The sequence below is a fragment of the Chrysemys picta genome, chromosome 1 (assembly GCF_011386835.1).
Source record: "Chrysemys picta bellii isolate R12L10 chromosome 1, ASM1138683v2, whole genome shotgun sequence".
Lineage (NCBI taxonomy): Eukaryota > Metazoa > Chordata > Testudines > Emydidae > Chrysemys > Chrysemys picta.
The window spans coordinates 145,497,084-145,514,245 of NC_088791.1; the positions used below are offsets into that span (position 1 = coordinate 145,497,084).

The window sequence follows — 17,162 nt, forward strand, 5'->3', positions numbered from 1 at the left end:
CTTTGAATTGCATTAAAAAATTCAGCAGCCTCACTAGAAGCTGATGCTGCATCACTGACCACCACGTTCAATGAATGAGAACTGCATGGGACAAAAAAAGCTCGAGGGTTTACCTCTCGGATCCGTGTCTGCACTCCTCTGTTCTTTCCTCTCATGTTGGCACCATTATCGTAGCCCTGACCTCTCATGTCAGCTATCGCAATTCCCATATCATCCAGCTTTTTAAGAAGCACATTTGTCATACCTGCTCCTGTAGTATCATCAATGTCAATACATTCTAGAAAATGCTCTCCGACAGTCACCATTTTCACTAGGTTCTGTTGTTGTTACAAAACGCACCATTAAAGTCATTTGTTCCGTATGGCTGATGTTAGGTGTGCAGTTCAGAATAACAGAGTAATATCTTGCTGACTTCAGATCTGCCACAATCTTCTGTTTGACTTTTGTTGCCAGTAACTGTATGATCTAATTTTGAATTGTTTTTCCAAGGTAGATCTGAAGTGCCACCCAGTGCTAGGTTTTGGGTAGCAAGCATTCTCAAAACGGCAATGAGCCTTTTCAGAACATTTTGCCAGTAAAAAGACTCTGATGCAATCTTCTCTTGATGCTGATCATCTATGGTGGCCTTTAACCTTAGTCTCATCTCAAGCTCCTTCCACCTATGGAATGCTCTCTGGTGATTTGCTGCCTTCTCATGGCATGCCAGATTTCTAGCCAGATTTTTCCAGTCCTTTGTTCCTGTAGAATCCAATGTGGCTGGAACATTAGACTGGAAGAGTTTGCAACAAAAACAGTATGCAGCATTCTGGGTTTTTGAGTACATAAGCCATGGCCTTTCCACTTTGTCACCATTGGGGATTTCATGCCAGTAATGTGTTGGATGGAAACTTCTATTTTCATTGTCTTTGGGGAATATGAAGTTTTTCACTTGCTGTGGCCCATGCAGTACAAGGAAGTCCCTCAGGCTACTGCTCATGTGGGTCCACAGTCCTGGATCATCTAGACCAGGGGTCTCAAACTCAAATGACCATGAGGGCTGCATGAGGAATAGTGCATTGGCCTGAGGGCCGCATCACTGCCACCCACCCCTTGCTGCCCCCAGCCCCGCCCCCACTCCACCCCTTCCATGAGGTCTGCCCCTGCCCCGCCTCTTCCCGCCCCTTCCCTGCCCCCATTCCAACCCCTTCCCCAAAGTCCTCACCCCAACTCTGCCCCCTCCCTGCCCCCAGGGGGTGCAGGAGGGGCTCAGGGTGTGATGGGGGCTCAAGACAGGGAGTTGAGGTGCAGGAGGGGTGCAGGGTACGGCAGGGGGCTCAGGGCAGGGAATTTGGGTGTGGGGTGCAGGGAGTTGAGGTGCAGGAGGTGTGCAGGGGGCTCAGGGCAGGGAATTGGGGTGTGGGGTACAGGAGGGGTGAGGGGTGCAGCAGGGGGTTGGGGTGCAGGGAGTGGCAGGAGGCTCAGGGCAGGGAGTTGGGGTGCGGGAGAGTGTGGGATGTGGCAGGGGGCTCCGGACAGGGGGTTGGGGTGCAGGAGGGGTGCGGAGTGTGATGGGGGCTCAGGACAGGGAGTTGAGATGCAGGAGGTGTGCAGGGTGTGGCAGGGGGCTCAAGGCAGGGAGTTGGGGTGCAGGAGGGTGTGGGATGTGGCAGGGGGCTCTGGACAGGGGGTTGGGGTCCAGGCTCCGGCCTGGTGCCGCTTACCTAGAGCGGTTCTGGGGTGGCAGCACCGCGCACTGTGGCCAGGGCAGGCTCCCTGCCTGCCCTGGCCCCACTCTGGTCTGCTCCGCTCCAGGAAGCAGTCGGAGTCCCGAGGGGGGGAACGGCGCCACGTGCTGCTCTTGTTCCTCCAGGTACCTCCCCCAAAGCTCCCATTGGCCGTGGTTCCCCGTTCAGCTGCGGGGGGCAGTGCCTTGAAGCGAAAGCACAGAGACCTCTACTCCCCCTCCCCCCCCGCTGCAGGGACATAGTTCCAGCCGCTTCAGGGAGCGGTGCGGGGCTCGCGGCGCCACGGGGTAGGCAGAAGGGCGTGGGGGCGTGCGGGCAGAGGTTCTGGGGAGCTTGGCAGGCCGCACGAAAGAACCCCGCGGGCTGTGTATTTGAGACCCCTGATCTAGACTTAAGGAACTAAACTCAGCAGCAGCTGTTTCTTGCGCCTCCACCACACTCCTCTCTGATCTACACTTTTCTTCAGGAATGTGCATGGTTACATCCATTTGAGATGGAGATATGGATGCTGCAGTAGCTGTCAGGTCACCTGCACTCTGACTAACTGGAAGATCAGGCATCTCCTCACCACTCACATCCTCACTAGGGCCCGAAGGCTCACCGTGAACATTTGTGTCTATGTATCTCAGGAGAGCTCCTTCCTGCTTAGATAGAAAAGTTTCCTTTGCTTTCTTTCTTTTTCTGAATGCTGCCCCAGAGGGGCGTTTTCTTCTTTCACTCATAACTGCTGTTTTGTGCCAGCTATAGTGGCTCTCAACACTCAGTTGAAGGGGACAAATAAGCAGGCTGGTAACAGGGCCTGAACGAGGGAAGATATCAGCGTCTTAAAGGCCTAACTGGCTCCTACTTCAGCTGACTGCCAGTTCTCCTCAAGTGGGTTCAGGGAAGCAGCAAGAAACAGGAAGCTCCCTGAGAAGCTGGTGTTAATCAGTCCAGGCTCCTGGGGGTGCTAAAGAGGTACATAAGATGCTCTTCCTCCTCTCTCTCCCTGCAGCTCCTGCTGCTTTCTTTTATTTCCTCTCACCTTTTCTCCTGCCTGCCTGTTATGTCTCTTGTGCCCTCCTTCCTCCAGCACAGCACTCCACCATATCTGTGCATCTAGAGCATAGAGAATACATATGCACCAGCAGCAGACACAATTTTCTACACTCTGGTTCCTAATGGCGTCCCTCCTCCCCCCACAGTTTGGCACCTGAGGCAGCTGCGTCAGTTCACCTCATGGTAAGGCCAGCCCTGATCCACTCTCTTCAGCCTATGTAAAATGATGAGTATTGACAGAAGGAAACCATAAGTTACTTTCCAGCTCTCATCTGTGCAGTGGCCATGGACATATGTGTTTGTTTTCCTGTTTATACTTTTAATTTTACTCATTGAATGCACCTGTGCCTTGGCTGGTGACTCTGGTGATTTGTAAAGTCTGCAGAAGTGATTCTGCCAGGTGAGTCTCAGTTATGTTTACCATTTCACAGATGATCTATTGAACCAAGACATAAGTCTTTTGGAAACTATTCTCAGGGTTAGGCTAGAATCCCACTTGTCTTATTCTTTAGCTACTCCTGCCATCTAGTGTCCATTTCTTTTCACTCAGTTAAAGCCAGAGACCAAGATTTTCAAAATTGGGTGCCTGAAATTGGGCTCTTAAGTCCATATTTAAGCACCTCTATATGTAGCCTGATTTTTAGAAGTGTTGAGTACCTTTGGCTTCAATGGCAGAGCCTACTTTTAAAAATTGTTCCACAGTGTGTATTTTTTCTTCCTGCTGTTTAATTGTTTTGATCAAATGTCATTTTAATATGTTGGTCACTTAATTAATTTGCTGCTGTTTTTCTACATATAATCATAAACTCTGCCTGTCACAGGTGTATGCACACACAGCAATGAAAAGGTTAATTAATCCCTACCTTGAAAAAGTGTCTCTTCAAGTTCAGACTACCCTTATGTTCCCCACAATATTCCTCCTCAGCTAACAAGCCCTTACATGGCAATATCACCCAGAAGGTTTATTTTCTTGCCCTGACCAAAAAAAAAAAAAAAAAAAAAAATGACAACCTAACAATAACAATAGTAATAAAAGAATAATGAGGTTTTAACCAAGGCGTTTCCACAGACCTTTGTTTGTCTCTGTTCAAGGTAAGTCTAAGGCCAACCTACTCTGCTGCAATGATCTAGAGCATTTTATAGTATTTTGAGAGAAGATTATAATCGATTCACACAGGCTGATAACTGTTAGACAGAGGGAGCTAAATTAACTTTATCTCAAGATTGGATGTTTTTCTAACAGACGTGCTCTAGGAACTATTTTGGGGAAGTTCTAGGGATGGTGTTATGCAGGAGGTCAGACTAGATGACCACAGTGGTCCCTTATGGCCTTGGAATCTATATGGCAATGAATCCCTGATGTACCCCATTGTCTCCAGTGTGGCCATACAGGTGCATTATTTCTCTGATCCATCCACATGCCAAATTTTCACATCAGTGAGTTCATTTAAAACAGGGGTAGGCAACCTATGGCATGCGTGCCAAAGGCGGCACACAAGCTGATTTTCAGTGGCACTCACACTGCCCAGGTCCTAGCCATTGGTCCGGGAGGCTCTGCATTTTAATTTAATTTTAAATGAAGCTTCTTAAATATTTTAAAAACCTTATTTACTTTACATGCAACAATAGTTTAGTTATATATTATAGACTTAGAGAGAGAGACCTAAAAATGTTAAAATGTATTACTGGCACATGAAACCTTAAATTAGAGTGAATAAATGAAGACTGGGTACACCACTTCTGAAAGGTTGCCAACCCCTGATTTAAAACATCCTCAAAGTGGGTGAGAGAGGAGTGGGCACATCTTATCAAAAATTGGAGGCACTTGGGTCAACCTTGAGAAGGCCACTGAAGAGAGTGTCTTTAAAGATCTCTTCTGCTCCCCTCTCAACCCTTAAAGCTTCTCGTTCAGATAAAGATGTGTCCTGTACCATATACCTCTTCAAGATGGACCAGGACTGAAACGCTTGCTCTGGCTCACCTACCCTATAATCCCTCCCCTCCCCCCAAGCCTAGCTGCTCCAAAATATTCAGCTGACCCTTACCTCTGTGCATGACACAAAACCCAAAACATCTGGCTGCTCATATGCATTTCCCCATACTGCACCCAGCCACCTATGTGTGCCTCTCTAATACTCATCTTTCCTTTGGCTACACCCAAACATACCCACTTTTTGGGGACAGTTTCCCCATCTTGACGTGTGTGTGTGTGACACTTCATTAACCATATAACTACTAGGAACATAATCACTCATTGATACATCTCATTGAGCTCTCTCAACATTCTCCCTTGTGGCAAACTGTCCTCCCTCTCCACCAAAATAGGCAGCCTGGGGGTGACAACATGTCAATGGGAACAAACCAACAGGCCACTAGTAACTCGATCTAATGCACTGATGTCTATGAAGAATATTGTCCAGCATTCACTACTGCTCACATTGGCAGCAACAGGAAGCAGGGGTTGGAACATCTTATATAAATAGCAGGGAGCACCGTCTGTCATTTTAAATACTTTACATGTTCCGACTGTTGGTGTACAAAGCATTCAGAATATTTATGTATTTATTTGTTTTATTTTTAAAGGACCCCTTTCCCCAGGTCAAACTGGAAGTCCTGTTTTAGTAAAGCTGAGTCCTTTCCTTGGTCTAACATGGTTAGAGATCTCACATGTAGGATACAGAGGGACTATTATACACAATGGGGAAGAGGGGTATTATACATCAGTGTAAAAGCAGAGTAAAATGAAATTGCCTAAATGCCTACAGCCAGCTGAGCTGCAGTCTGGCAGGCAAGATCGACAATGGCAAGGCAGTAGGCACAGTTTTACTAAAACCCATCTGGAGAAAAATTTCACTTGTCCTTTCAAGATGTCCTGATCCCGATTTCTTTAAAACAAACACAATGTCAGTACAAGGGTCCCTAGATGTAGACTTCTGATAGTCTGTCCTCCTGTGTGTCCTTTGGAGGTGAGGGTCTCTTTGCTTGTACTAACAATAAGGTGTGGTGGCTACATCTCAGATCTGTCCTTGGTGTCTTTCCCAAAGAAGAAAGCAGGTGAGCTGGTTTCTCTGGAGAACTGTGGTGGATTTTATCATTTTTGTTTGTTAAAAATGTATTGTGTTCTCTGTGACGGAGCCACCTCCACTACCTATAAAATTCTGGGAATTTGCTGACGGCAGAGGAGGCTCTTCTGGGATTTGCACCTCTTGTTTGGTTTCTCCCACTCCTGACTCCTGTAAGCTTGACTCTTGTCTTGAAGGTGCCTGGAAGCCAGGCTCTACACCTAGGGGTTCGCTATTCTGTAGGGGAAGCAGGGCCTTGTGCCGCATCAGGCTGTCATCACTGTTTTGGACTTCTAGGGAGTTCCTGTGCTTGGCATTCTTGTTGGCCACAGAGTTCTTCTGGGGCTCCTCAAAGCTCAATGACAGGGTGACAGTCCCACTGCCAAAGCTGACTTTTTGCTTGCATCCACGCTTCTGCTGCTGCCGCTCCGTGGAGGTAGGCAGAGGACAGGGGTCTTCATGGTTGCTCTTGCTACTCATGGAGGATGATGGGGTAGAGCCCGTGGAACCACCTAAACTGTTAGACCTCTTACGTGACACATTGCTACGTCTCAGTGTGGCCCTGGCTGCTACTTTGAAGGCATGTGCAGCTGTACTGCAGCGCACTTCCTCGATGGTGTTGCGGGAAGGCTTAAAGAGGATGATGTAGACTTTGTTGAAGAAGATGCAGGCCAACTGCCCAAAGCTGGCAGCCAGGATGGCAATCACCTCCACTGCTGAGACAAACTTGCCATAGGTACTGGCATAGGCAGGTATGAAGGAGATCCAGACAATGAAGAAGATCAGCATGCTGAAGGTGATGAACTTGGCCTCGTTGAAGTTCTCTGGCAGCTTCCGAGATTTGAAAGCGAAGAAGAAGCAGATGGCAGCCAGGAGGCAGGTGTAACCAATCAGGAAGCCCAGAGCCATCAGGGAGCCCTCATGGCAGGTGAGGAAGATGATCTCATCCTCCAACTCATGGTTCCGGTAGCTGGAAGGGGGAGCTGTGTAGAGCCAGATCACACAGATGATGATCTGCACAAAAGTACACAAGAAGACCAGAAGGAACTGCAGGTTGAGGCCCCACCATTTGCGATGGAGGCTTGTAGGGATCTTAGCTTCAAAAACCAGCAGGACGCGATTGGTCTTTACCAGGATGCAGGAGATGCAGAGGACAAAGCTGATACCAAAGGCTGGCTGCCGTAAACGGCAAGTCCAATCCTGAGGCTGGCCAATGAAGAATAGTGAGCTGGAGAAACAGCACAGCAGGGAGAACAGGAGGAGGTAGGACAACTCGCGGTTTGTGGCCTTGACAATGGGTGTATTGCGGAATTTGGTGAAGACCCCAAGAACAAAAGAGGTCAGGAAAATTCCCAGCACAGCAAAGAGAGTAAGAGCTATTCCAAAGGGCTCTGTCCAGGACAGGAACTCTATCTGCTTGGGGATGCAGGATGTGTGGTTTTCGTTGGACCAGAAATCCTTGGTGCACTTCTTACAAGTACTCGCATCTGCAAAATAAATAACACTGGATGAACAAGTCTGTTAGACTAGAGGGCCACCCAAAATAAAATGGGGCAATGTATAGCTCCCTTCATCTTAAATACAGAAGTGCTTCCTATAAGAGATTACACGTTCTGGCATATAATGCTCTGAATCAGGAAGGAACATTGCATGATGGGACCTGTAGCCTCTCAGGAGCCATAGGTCTGTATTAAAGATGAAGGCCATTTATGAGCCACACGATAAAGTTTTGGGGCTGCACTCCGGCTTTTCAGACCAATTTCTTGGGAGAATTTTAGAATGTTTAAGTACTAGCTGGTAGACAGTGCACACTATACTGCTCCTATCTTATCTATCTTATCTCACATACCTACTTCCTCCATCATCATGGTGGTATCTGAGTCCTTCTGGCTGACTTGATAACAAATGATGAAAATCAAAAGAATATGCTAGCTTCTTTAGCTGCACTGGGATCCCACCTCTCATCCTAGGGAGGTAAATCTTGAATGCATTTAAACTGTTCGTTTTAAGCAGACCATCAGTGCCCTTGATTCCCCCATATCTTAAAACCCTCACTTGAGAATGGCAGGGAAAGGGAACCCTGACTAGCTGATGTCGTCTTTATGTTGTTCTAATCATGCACAACACAACGTCCCACAAAAACATACAGAAGAGAAATTTGGATGTCTACCAGGTGCGTCCAGGCCTTTCAGTATGTGCCTGTGTAAAACACATGGAATGTAGGTGTGTGATTATATCTCCCTCTAATGGCTGGCATTTCACTCAAATGGGGCTGGTGATTTTGGTGCTGAAGATCTCTGTGGATGACCTGTGGTGGGATTTCATTATAAGTTTAGAACCCTACACTTCAGCCATCAGCACCACAGTGCTGTGAGCTGACAAAGCATTCTGAGTACTGATTTGCAAATAACTCTATCAGCTGTCCCACACCCTTTTGTTTTCAGAGCTTTCTATCTGAGTACCGATTACAGCCACAGAACATGGCTCTTAAACTGGAATGAGGCATTTGACTGATATTAATAATGCAGCCAATAATGCTCCACTAATGAGGGCAGAATATTCTGAACTCTTTCTGGAAAAGAGGTGACATCATGGGCCGTGACGTGCCCAAAGGACTCTTTGTTGAAGGTTATTCTTTAAATCTGCTTAAAAATAACAACAGCCATTAAAATACTGAAAAACAATAAATAAATTAAATAAACCAGGGTTCTTCAGAATCTGTTAACAAATGCTCCTCTATGATATCTCTCTCCTAATGTTTAGTTGGTCTTTTGTAAATTGTTCATGTGAGAAAATGTGAATAGAGAAAAAAGACCACTGTTACTATAGAACAGAATGTATAATTTAGGTATTTCATTAACATTAATTCAGTCAAAAGTATAGTAATTATTATATACTATTTTATAGCCTTTTCATCTCACTGGCCTTTGCAAACTGTACACTACTTCACACACCATTGAAATGCAGCCACCTATCAGAACCTGGGACCGTGGGCTTTCTGGGCTGCTGACACTTCCGCATCACCATTGGAAGCTTAGGCAGGGTTTCTGCTGGAGAACCCTAGCTAGACACTGCAGGAAGTACCTCCCAGCAGGGCCTGAGTGGCAGCCCCCTGCATCCCTCTGATTGGCTCTTGCTGGTATATAAACCAAGAAGCCATCACGGGGAGCTGTCTGAGAAATGACACAAACAGCCTACATGCTTCTGCTCCAGACGTTGCCTTGCTGTGGATCATAGAGTCTGGCTTCTGACCCTGGTTCATTTCCAACTCCGCTACTTGCCAGTTGTCTGTAACCTGGTGCCTGACCCTGACTTCTTGGTATCCTGACCCAGCTTGAGCCTGACTCCGCTTCTCATCTCGACTGCAACTTGGTAATGATGGAAGGGGCAGGCTGCCCTCCGACCACGGCCCCCTGAGGGCCTGGGACTTGCAGGACCAAGTCATCTGCCTGCAGGCAGAGAACCTAATGCTACAGGCCCAAGTGAGGTAGCTCACTGCCGAAGCACAGAGCCTATGTGACCAGCTAGCACACTCACAGGGAGAAGCAGCTACGCTATGGGCCTGAATCGGCTCCCACAGTGCCACTGCCCGAATGGCTTGGTGGGGACTGCCGGAAATTCTGGGGGTTGCTGAACCAATGCAGCTGCTCCTCCTGCTCTGTCCCAGTACATACCCCACAGACCAAACAAAGGTGCGGCTAGTAGTCAGCCTTCTTACCAGCAAAATGCTTGCTTGGACATCCCCATTGGAGCAGAACAGCCTAGTGCTCTCAAACTGTGATGCCTTCCAGAAAGCCTTCTCGACCTTTTTTGAGGACCCACATTGGATCTGCTCCACAGAGGCTGCCCTCTGGAAGCTTAACCAAGGGAAAGGGCTGGTCATCTCCTATACTGCACATTTCCAATGGCTTGCGGCTGATGTCAAATGGAATGGAGCAGCCCAACTATACCAGTTCTGGTGGACACTCAGTGAGGATGTAAAAGATGAGCTAGCTTGCATTGAAAGCCCCACTTGCCTAGAGGTCTTTCTTGATATTATTCATCCTGTGCATTGACTCTCAGTTGCATAGGGGAGGGAAGAAAGCAGGGGAGCCTAATGCCCCCATGCAAAAGGGTTACTCGCCCTGTGCAGTAACTGAGGTTCTTCGAGATGTGTGTCCCTATGGGTGCTCCACTGTAGGTGTGACAGCACCCCCTGTACCTGGGATCAGAGATCTTCACCAGCAGTGCCCATCGGACCGCACATGTGCCCTTTCCCTCTCTCCTGCTGTGTGCAGGATGTATATATAGTGCTGTGCAGTCCGATCGCCCCCAGTTCCTTCTCTGCCACAGAGTTTGTTTTTGGCTCCAAAGCAGAGGGAAGGAGGGCAGGTAGTAGAGCACCCATAAGACACACATCTCGAAGAACCTCAGTTACTGCACAGGGTGAGTAACAACTTCTTCTTTGAGTGATGTCCCTATGGGTGCTCCACTGGAGGTGACTAGAAAGTAGTGCCCCTTGTTGGAAGGCTGTTTCTTTGAAGTGACATGTACTGCTGAGGAGAGGACAGCATCTCTAAGGAGAGTGTCCATTGAGGCATCATGCCTAATAGCATAGTGCCAGGTCAAAATGTCTGTCGATGCCCATGTGGCAGCCTTATAAATGTCATCAGTGGGGACATTATTAAGAATGGCAATCGAGGTAGATAACAAACGTGTGGAATGTGTTCTGATTGAAGAAGGAATTTGTCTATCATGGAGTTCGTAAGATAAACGTATTGTGACAGACCCAGACCAGTGGGGTACAGGAGTCTGGTAGAGGGCAAATATACTGGTATTTGGATGAGTAGTTTTCTGTTCCCTGAGTGACCAGAGAAGGGGCTGCACTAGAGTAATCAGGAACCTGCTAGAACCAGTTAAGGCAGGCAGGCTAATTAGGACACCTGGAGCCAATTAAGAAGAAGCTGCTAGAATCAATTAAGGCAGGCTAATCAAGGCACCTGGGTTTTAAAAGGAGCTCACTTCAGTATGTGGTGTGAGTGTGAGGAGCTGGGAGCAAGAGGCACAAGGAGCTGAGAGTGAGAGGGTGTGCTGCTGGAGGACTGAGGAGCACAAGCTTTATCAGACACCAGGCGCAAGGTCCTGTGGTGAGAATAAGGAAGGTGTTTGGAGGAGGCCATGGGGAAGTAGCCCAGGGAGTTGTAGCTGTCATGCAGCTGTTACAGGAGGCACTATAGACAGCTGCAGTCCACAGGATCCTGGGCTGGAACCCAGAGTAGAGGGTGGGCCCGGGTTCCCCCCAAACCTCCCAATTGACCTGGACTGTGGGTTCTTCCAGAGGGGAAGGTCTCTGGGCTGTTCCCCAACCCACATGGTGAATCTCTGTGGCAAAAAAATCCGCCAATAAGCGCAGGACCCACCAAGATAGAGGAGGAACTTTGTCACAGTATACACCGGGAGATCCATTTAGAGAAGCATTGTTTAGATATAGCTGTGCCTCTGATTTTTTCAGTAGTGGAGAGGAATAATCATGGCAATTTCTGGAAGGGGTTAGTCCTATCCAAGTAGATGACTACTGTGCGCCTCCCATCTAGGATGTGTAGAGCCACCTCCTGTTGATTACTGTGAGGCTTCAGGACAAAGCAAGGGAGCTGTATCGGTTGACTGAGATGAAAACACTGTGTATGGTGGATATGCCATGAGGGCCATGATTTTGCTCACCTGTCTAGCAGAGGTGACTGGCGACAAGAAAGACTGTGTTCATTGATAGGTGTTTGTAAGAACAGGTTGCCACTGATTCAAACGGGGGCTTTCAGGGAACGTAGGACTAGGCTGGGGTCACAGGCTGGGATTGGGTCTCATATATGGGGATAGAGATTTTGAATACGCCTCAAGAAGCGCTTTGTGAGCAGGTGTCTGAAGACAGAGTGGACGTAAATAGGGGAGTGAAGGGTAGTGATTGCCACCAAGTGTACCCTAATAGAGCTATTGGCCAATCCTGACTATTTAAGGTGGAGAATGTAGGCAAAAATAAGGGGCAACAGAGTGTGTGCTGCATCAACCCAGTGTGAGGCACTCCAGCAGTGAAATCTAGTTCATTTGTGAATGCACGTTCATCTGGTCATCTCACACCTGTTATTCAAAAGTTTGATTGCATCTGAGCGGGTTATTTCCGGATCCTGGGACCATAGAGGAGCCAGGATTTGAGGTGGACATCTATGGATTGGGATGGAGATGCGTCCTGTGAAAGGAGCCACGGTATTAGGTGGAGAGAGATCGGTCGGCATACCATCATGCGTAGAAGGTAAATGTAACAGACCTATTATGGCCATGTTGGAGCTATTAGTATGACAGGAGGTCGGTCCGCATATATTTTGCAAAGTGCTCAAATAGGAGGGAAAAAGGAGGGAAGACCTAAGGGAGTGGTGCATCCCAGGTTTTGAGGAACACATCCCCCAGCGATTTGTGCCCCAGTCCCACCCTGGAACAGAATTAAGTGCAATGGGCATTGTGTTGAGTGGCAAAGAGATATATGGTGGGATAGCCCCATCGGTTGAATATGGGTTGAAGTGCTCGCAAAGCCAGCTCTCACTCATGATTGTGTGAGAACATCCTGCTCAGTGCATCCACAGTGGTGTTCTGGTGCCCTGGGAGGTACGTGGCTAAAATGGAGATGTCATTTTGGATACACCAGTTCCACAGTTTGATCGCCTACAAGCATAAAGAGTGGGACCTCTGTTCACCCACCCCATTGATGCAGGCAAGATTGTCCATCATCTCTCTGATGGTATGATGTTTGAAAAGAGGTAGGAAATGTTGGCAGGCATTGCGGACTGCTCATAGTTCTAGGAGGTTGATGTGTAAGATGGAGTCAGTGGACGACCATCTGCCCTGCACTGTGTGTTCATGTATATGCGCTCCCCCAACTGACTAGGGAGGCATCGGTGGTTAGGAACATAGTTGGTGATGATTGTAGGAAAGGAACTCCAACACAAACGTAGCTGGGCTGTGTCCACACAGCAGTGAGTCCTTGACTCCCCTCGGCATGGATAAAAGTTTGTGAATGCTGTGCTTGTGGGGGAGGTATATAGTACGGAGCCATGCTTGAAGACATTGCATGTGCAGTCTTGCGTGCCTGACCACAAACGTGGCTGCTGCCATGTGGCCTGGAAGCACGTTCATGCAGAGATCTGGAGGGCAGACCCGAGCGGCGGATATCAGACCCATTAAAGTGAGAATCTGAGGTGGTAGGATGGCTCTGGCTTGTATGGCATCCAACTATACTCCGATGAATTCCAGCTGTTGTACTGGCGTTAGAGTGGACTTTTCTAGGTTCACAAGGAGGTCTAGCTTTGTGAACAGATCCACTGTTACACAGACGGCTCGGAGAGCATTGATTTTTGGATGGGGCCTTGAGGAGACAATAGTGCAAGTATGGGAAAATGATGATTCCTTGTTTCCTTTGGTAGGCCGTGACTACCGTGAGGAGCTTGGAGAACACCCGAGGCACAGTGAATAGTCCAAAGGGTAGTACTTTGTAGTGGTCAGTGCCCATGACTAACTGGAGGAATTTTCTGTGGACAGGATGTATGGAAATATGAAAGTATGCATTTTGGAAGTCGAGGGCCAAGAACCAGCCCCCCTGTTTTTTAGATTCTAAAGGTCTAGGATGGGACACCTACCAGCGGACTTCTTCTGACTCAGCCTTGTGTATTGTAGTGCCGTTGAGGGATGTATTGTTGAATTTGGGATTGCGGGGGAAGTTAGTACTTCGCCGAACGTCTCTTTGGTGCTGGGGTGTATATCCTGAGAGAATGAAGTATAGCTGGGGAATCTTTAAGGGAGTGCAGAGAGTTTTCTGTATGCTCCGAGAATAGTTTCTGACCTTCGAATGGTAAGTCCTCTACTGATAAGTCATGGCAGAGTGCCTCCAATTTGGAGTAGTTCAGATAATTATACTTCATAATTTGAAATCCTAAATTGGAGCATGGCTGAAGAATATGTCTTGTATCCAAATAGGTCCAGGCGTTTCCAATCTCTGCCTGGATGACCATATCGAGATTGATATTGACGGCTTCTCTTCTGCACCACATTGACCACCAAAGAAGCAGGATGGGATACGAAAATAAAAATTCAGGATCCTTCTCCAGACTATAATATTTTTTGTCAGCATGTTTGCAGGTCAGAGAGATGGAAGCCACGGTCTGCCACAGAACTTTGACGGGGTTGAGAAGAGCCTCATTGATAGATAGTGTGATCTTTGAGAAAGAGGATATGTGGAAGATATTCAGCAGTTTATGCTGCTGGTCTTTGGCCTCCTCCAATAGAATCTATAGGGAGTCTGCCATCCTATGGAATAGATCTTGAAAGTGCCTGAAGTTGTCGGCAGATGCAGGGGGTGGAGGCTGTAGTAAGTGAAGGCCCTAATGAATGCCCAGTATGAGGCCTGAGGCCTGAACCAAACTAAAGTAATAGTCAAGACTTTGCTAATATAAAGCAAAGTTAAGCTGTGAGCAAAAGGCAGGCCCTGCTCACAGAAGCTGGCAAGGAAAGGGCTGATGTTGCATAAATATATATTCATCTTGCATAGTTAAAGTATAAACATGGTACCAAGATACACTATACTGGAACATTCCACAGATAACATGGAACAGGCCGACCCATCCCAATGACGGGGCAAAAGGGTAAAATGATGGATAGAGTTGTTTTGATCGAACCAACAGGTACAAGGTGCGAGGCGGCACCTTACTACGTAGAGGGGTTGTACCTTACTACGTAGAGGGGTTGCACCTCAATACGTCAGGAGTGATGTGTAACTTGTTTGTACCTGTGTATAAGAATGTATCCCCTGGGGTGGTGTCCTTGTCCAGCCGAGGGGGCAGTGGAAAGTCCTGCCACTGAGCTGAGTCCATTGCCGAGCGGCACTTTCTAGCAGTATGCCCGGTAGACTAAGTAATCTACGGGGAACTGAAATTGTGTCAGGGTCGCAATAAACCTGGCCGAGGTGCCTTTGTACCTTACTAGACTCTGTGGTCATTGGGGATTCTCGTTGGGTTTGCTGTGCCAGCTATCTGCAGAGTTGGGGCAGCACACAGAGGGAACACACGCACGCAGCCGAGTGATATCAACAGGAGAAAGCAGAAGCACCACACCGGTAGCATCTCACAACAGAGGCATAATCACCTCGTCAGGTGAGGAGGAGGAGGAAAAATGTAAAGTTGGGAAAGCCTCCTCTTCCTGCCCTTCCTCCTGTTTTTCCTCCGCAGTGGGTACCAGTGGCAGTTTGACTTCCTGAGGGCAAGAGACTGATGGAGAAGGGAGAAGTGTAGGTCTCTGGCTTTACTCTCTGGGACCAAATTCCCGAATTGTGCCCTGTACATAGCCCAAGGGTCCCAATATGACTAGTTTGGTGGAAGTGTGTGATAGGATCACCTATGAATAAACAACCTGGAACTGGGGTACTACCGTGCCCCCTTAATTCTCTAGCCTGGGCTGTCACTTACAATACTTTTCTAGTGAAAAGCAGCAAACCCCTCCGGGTGCTGTTATCACTCAGTACAACAGCATGTGTAGCACTGGAATGCGTTACCTAGGGAGGTGGTGGAGTCTCCTTCCTTGGAGGTTTTTAAGGCCCGGCTTGACAAAGCCCTGGCTGGGATGATTTAGTTGGGAATTGGTCCTGCTTTGAGCAGGAGGTTGGACTAGATGACCTCCTGAGGTCCCTTCCAACCCTGATATTCTATGATTCTATGTGGAGCCCCACACCCAGCTAAATTGCATGAATTCTCCCTGAGCCACTCATGAATCACACAGAGAAAGGCACCAGCAAATCTCCCAAGCCCCCAGCCTTGCACCGTGGAATATACCATCTTGCCCTCATCAGGCGCCTGACCAGTATAAGTTTATTACCCACTTCACCCCTCCCTTGATGTGGAGAGGACACATACTAGCCTTTGTAAACTGAGTTGAGATTTCCCAAGCATTTCAACCAAAATACACTGTTTTAGGTAAAATATTAAACAGATTTATTAACCACAGAAAGATAGATTTTAGTGATTATAAGTGGAAAGCACAAAAGGTCAGAGATAGTTACCAAAGAAAATAAAAGGCAAGCTCACAGTCTAAATCTTAAACCTTATTAGACTAGGCAGTATTTGGATCAAGCAGTTCTCTCACCCTACTAGATGTTAATTTTTTAATACACAGGCTTCCCCTTTAAACCTGGGACCAGTCTCCTCAGTTCAAGTCTTTGTCTTCCCAGTGTTCTTATTGCTCACAGTGTAGGTGGGGGAGGAGAAAGGCAAAGGCATGATGCCACTGTCCCCTATTTTATATCCTCAGTCCATATGCCTGGAAAACACTAGCCCAGACATGTCCTGGTGGGCTTTGCTGAGTCAGAGTTGAGCAATCCCCATTGTGTGATGCTTGTGCAGCCCTCTTACAGCCTTCTTACAGTACAACTCCCCTACTGACTAATGGTCACTTAACACCCTCCTGGGAGTTGATCACCACCTAGCAGTAGAGACTCTCAAACTTACAACATATTTCAGTAACAGCCATACAGCAAAATCTCATAACTTCATACACATTAACGATCTACATATTTGGACAGAACAGTGGGTTTCAGCAGATCATGACCTTTCATATGATATCTTACATGGCATGCTTTGTATAAAATATATCATAATTATATGACAAGGGTGAATATGGGGGTTCCAGAGTGCTGCTTTGAGGTACAGAGTGCCATAGAGTGACACATGTGGCTGCATCCATGGTGGTCCCTGTCAGAACTGGGGGCCAGAGGTAGTTTGCATATAGTGAGGATAAGCCAGTGCAATTTGTCCAGTAGTCGAGGGAACAATGGAGCCCTCGTCGTCCTCTACTTTCTCCTCCTCACTGGGGAAGGGAGGTGCTGTTCTCAGCGGAGAGAGGGAGGAATTTCCAGAGTCCAGAGAGGAGGGTAGAAGTGGGCAGAGGTTCTGTCGAAGAAGTGAGGACTTACTTGGTGCCGATGGCTTTGTTGGTGCCAGAAATGGTGTTGGTGCCATAGCTCCTGCACATGGGCTGCCTCAGTCCCCAGAGCTAGGAAACGGTGCAGAGGTCTGAAGGTCTGCGCAGATAGGGTCTTTAGACGGTTTCTTTGAGTCGGTACCAGAGGTACTCAGACAAGCCCTGGACCTGTGTCCCCTGTCGGATGAGGTTGAAGCCACCAACCTAGCTGGGGATGGTATTCTGGCAGGCTGTGCCTCAAGAGTGTGAGGAGGAGGAAGCCCGTTTCTTGTCAAATGCACGATTACAGGATGACTTTCTTTTCACAGTGTGTGGAGTCAGCTGATGACCTGGCAGAGCATGAGGGCCT

At 47.8% G+C, this 17,162-nt stretch overlaps 1 protein-coding gene across 6 annotated transcripts in view; it reads right to left on the reverse strand.

Moving 5' to 3' along the window:
- Positions 1-5,315: 5,315 nt before the first annotated feature.
- Positions 5,316-17,162, reverse strand: part of CASR (calcium sensing receptor) — a 167,551-nt gene continuing 155,704 nt past the window's right edge. For all 6 annotated transcript variants that reach the window (XM_024108429.3, XM_024108324.3, XM_005292743.5 and 3 more), the window contains one exon: positions 5,316-7,311. In XM_024108429.3, coding sequence (XP_023964197.1) covers positions 5,867-7,311 — 1,445 coding nt within the window. In that variant the 3' untranslated portion in view covers positions 5,316-5,866. The remainder of the gene's footprint in view (positions 7,312-17,162) is intronic.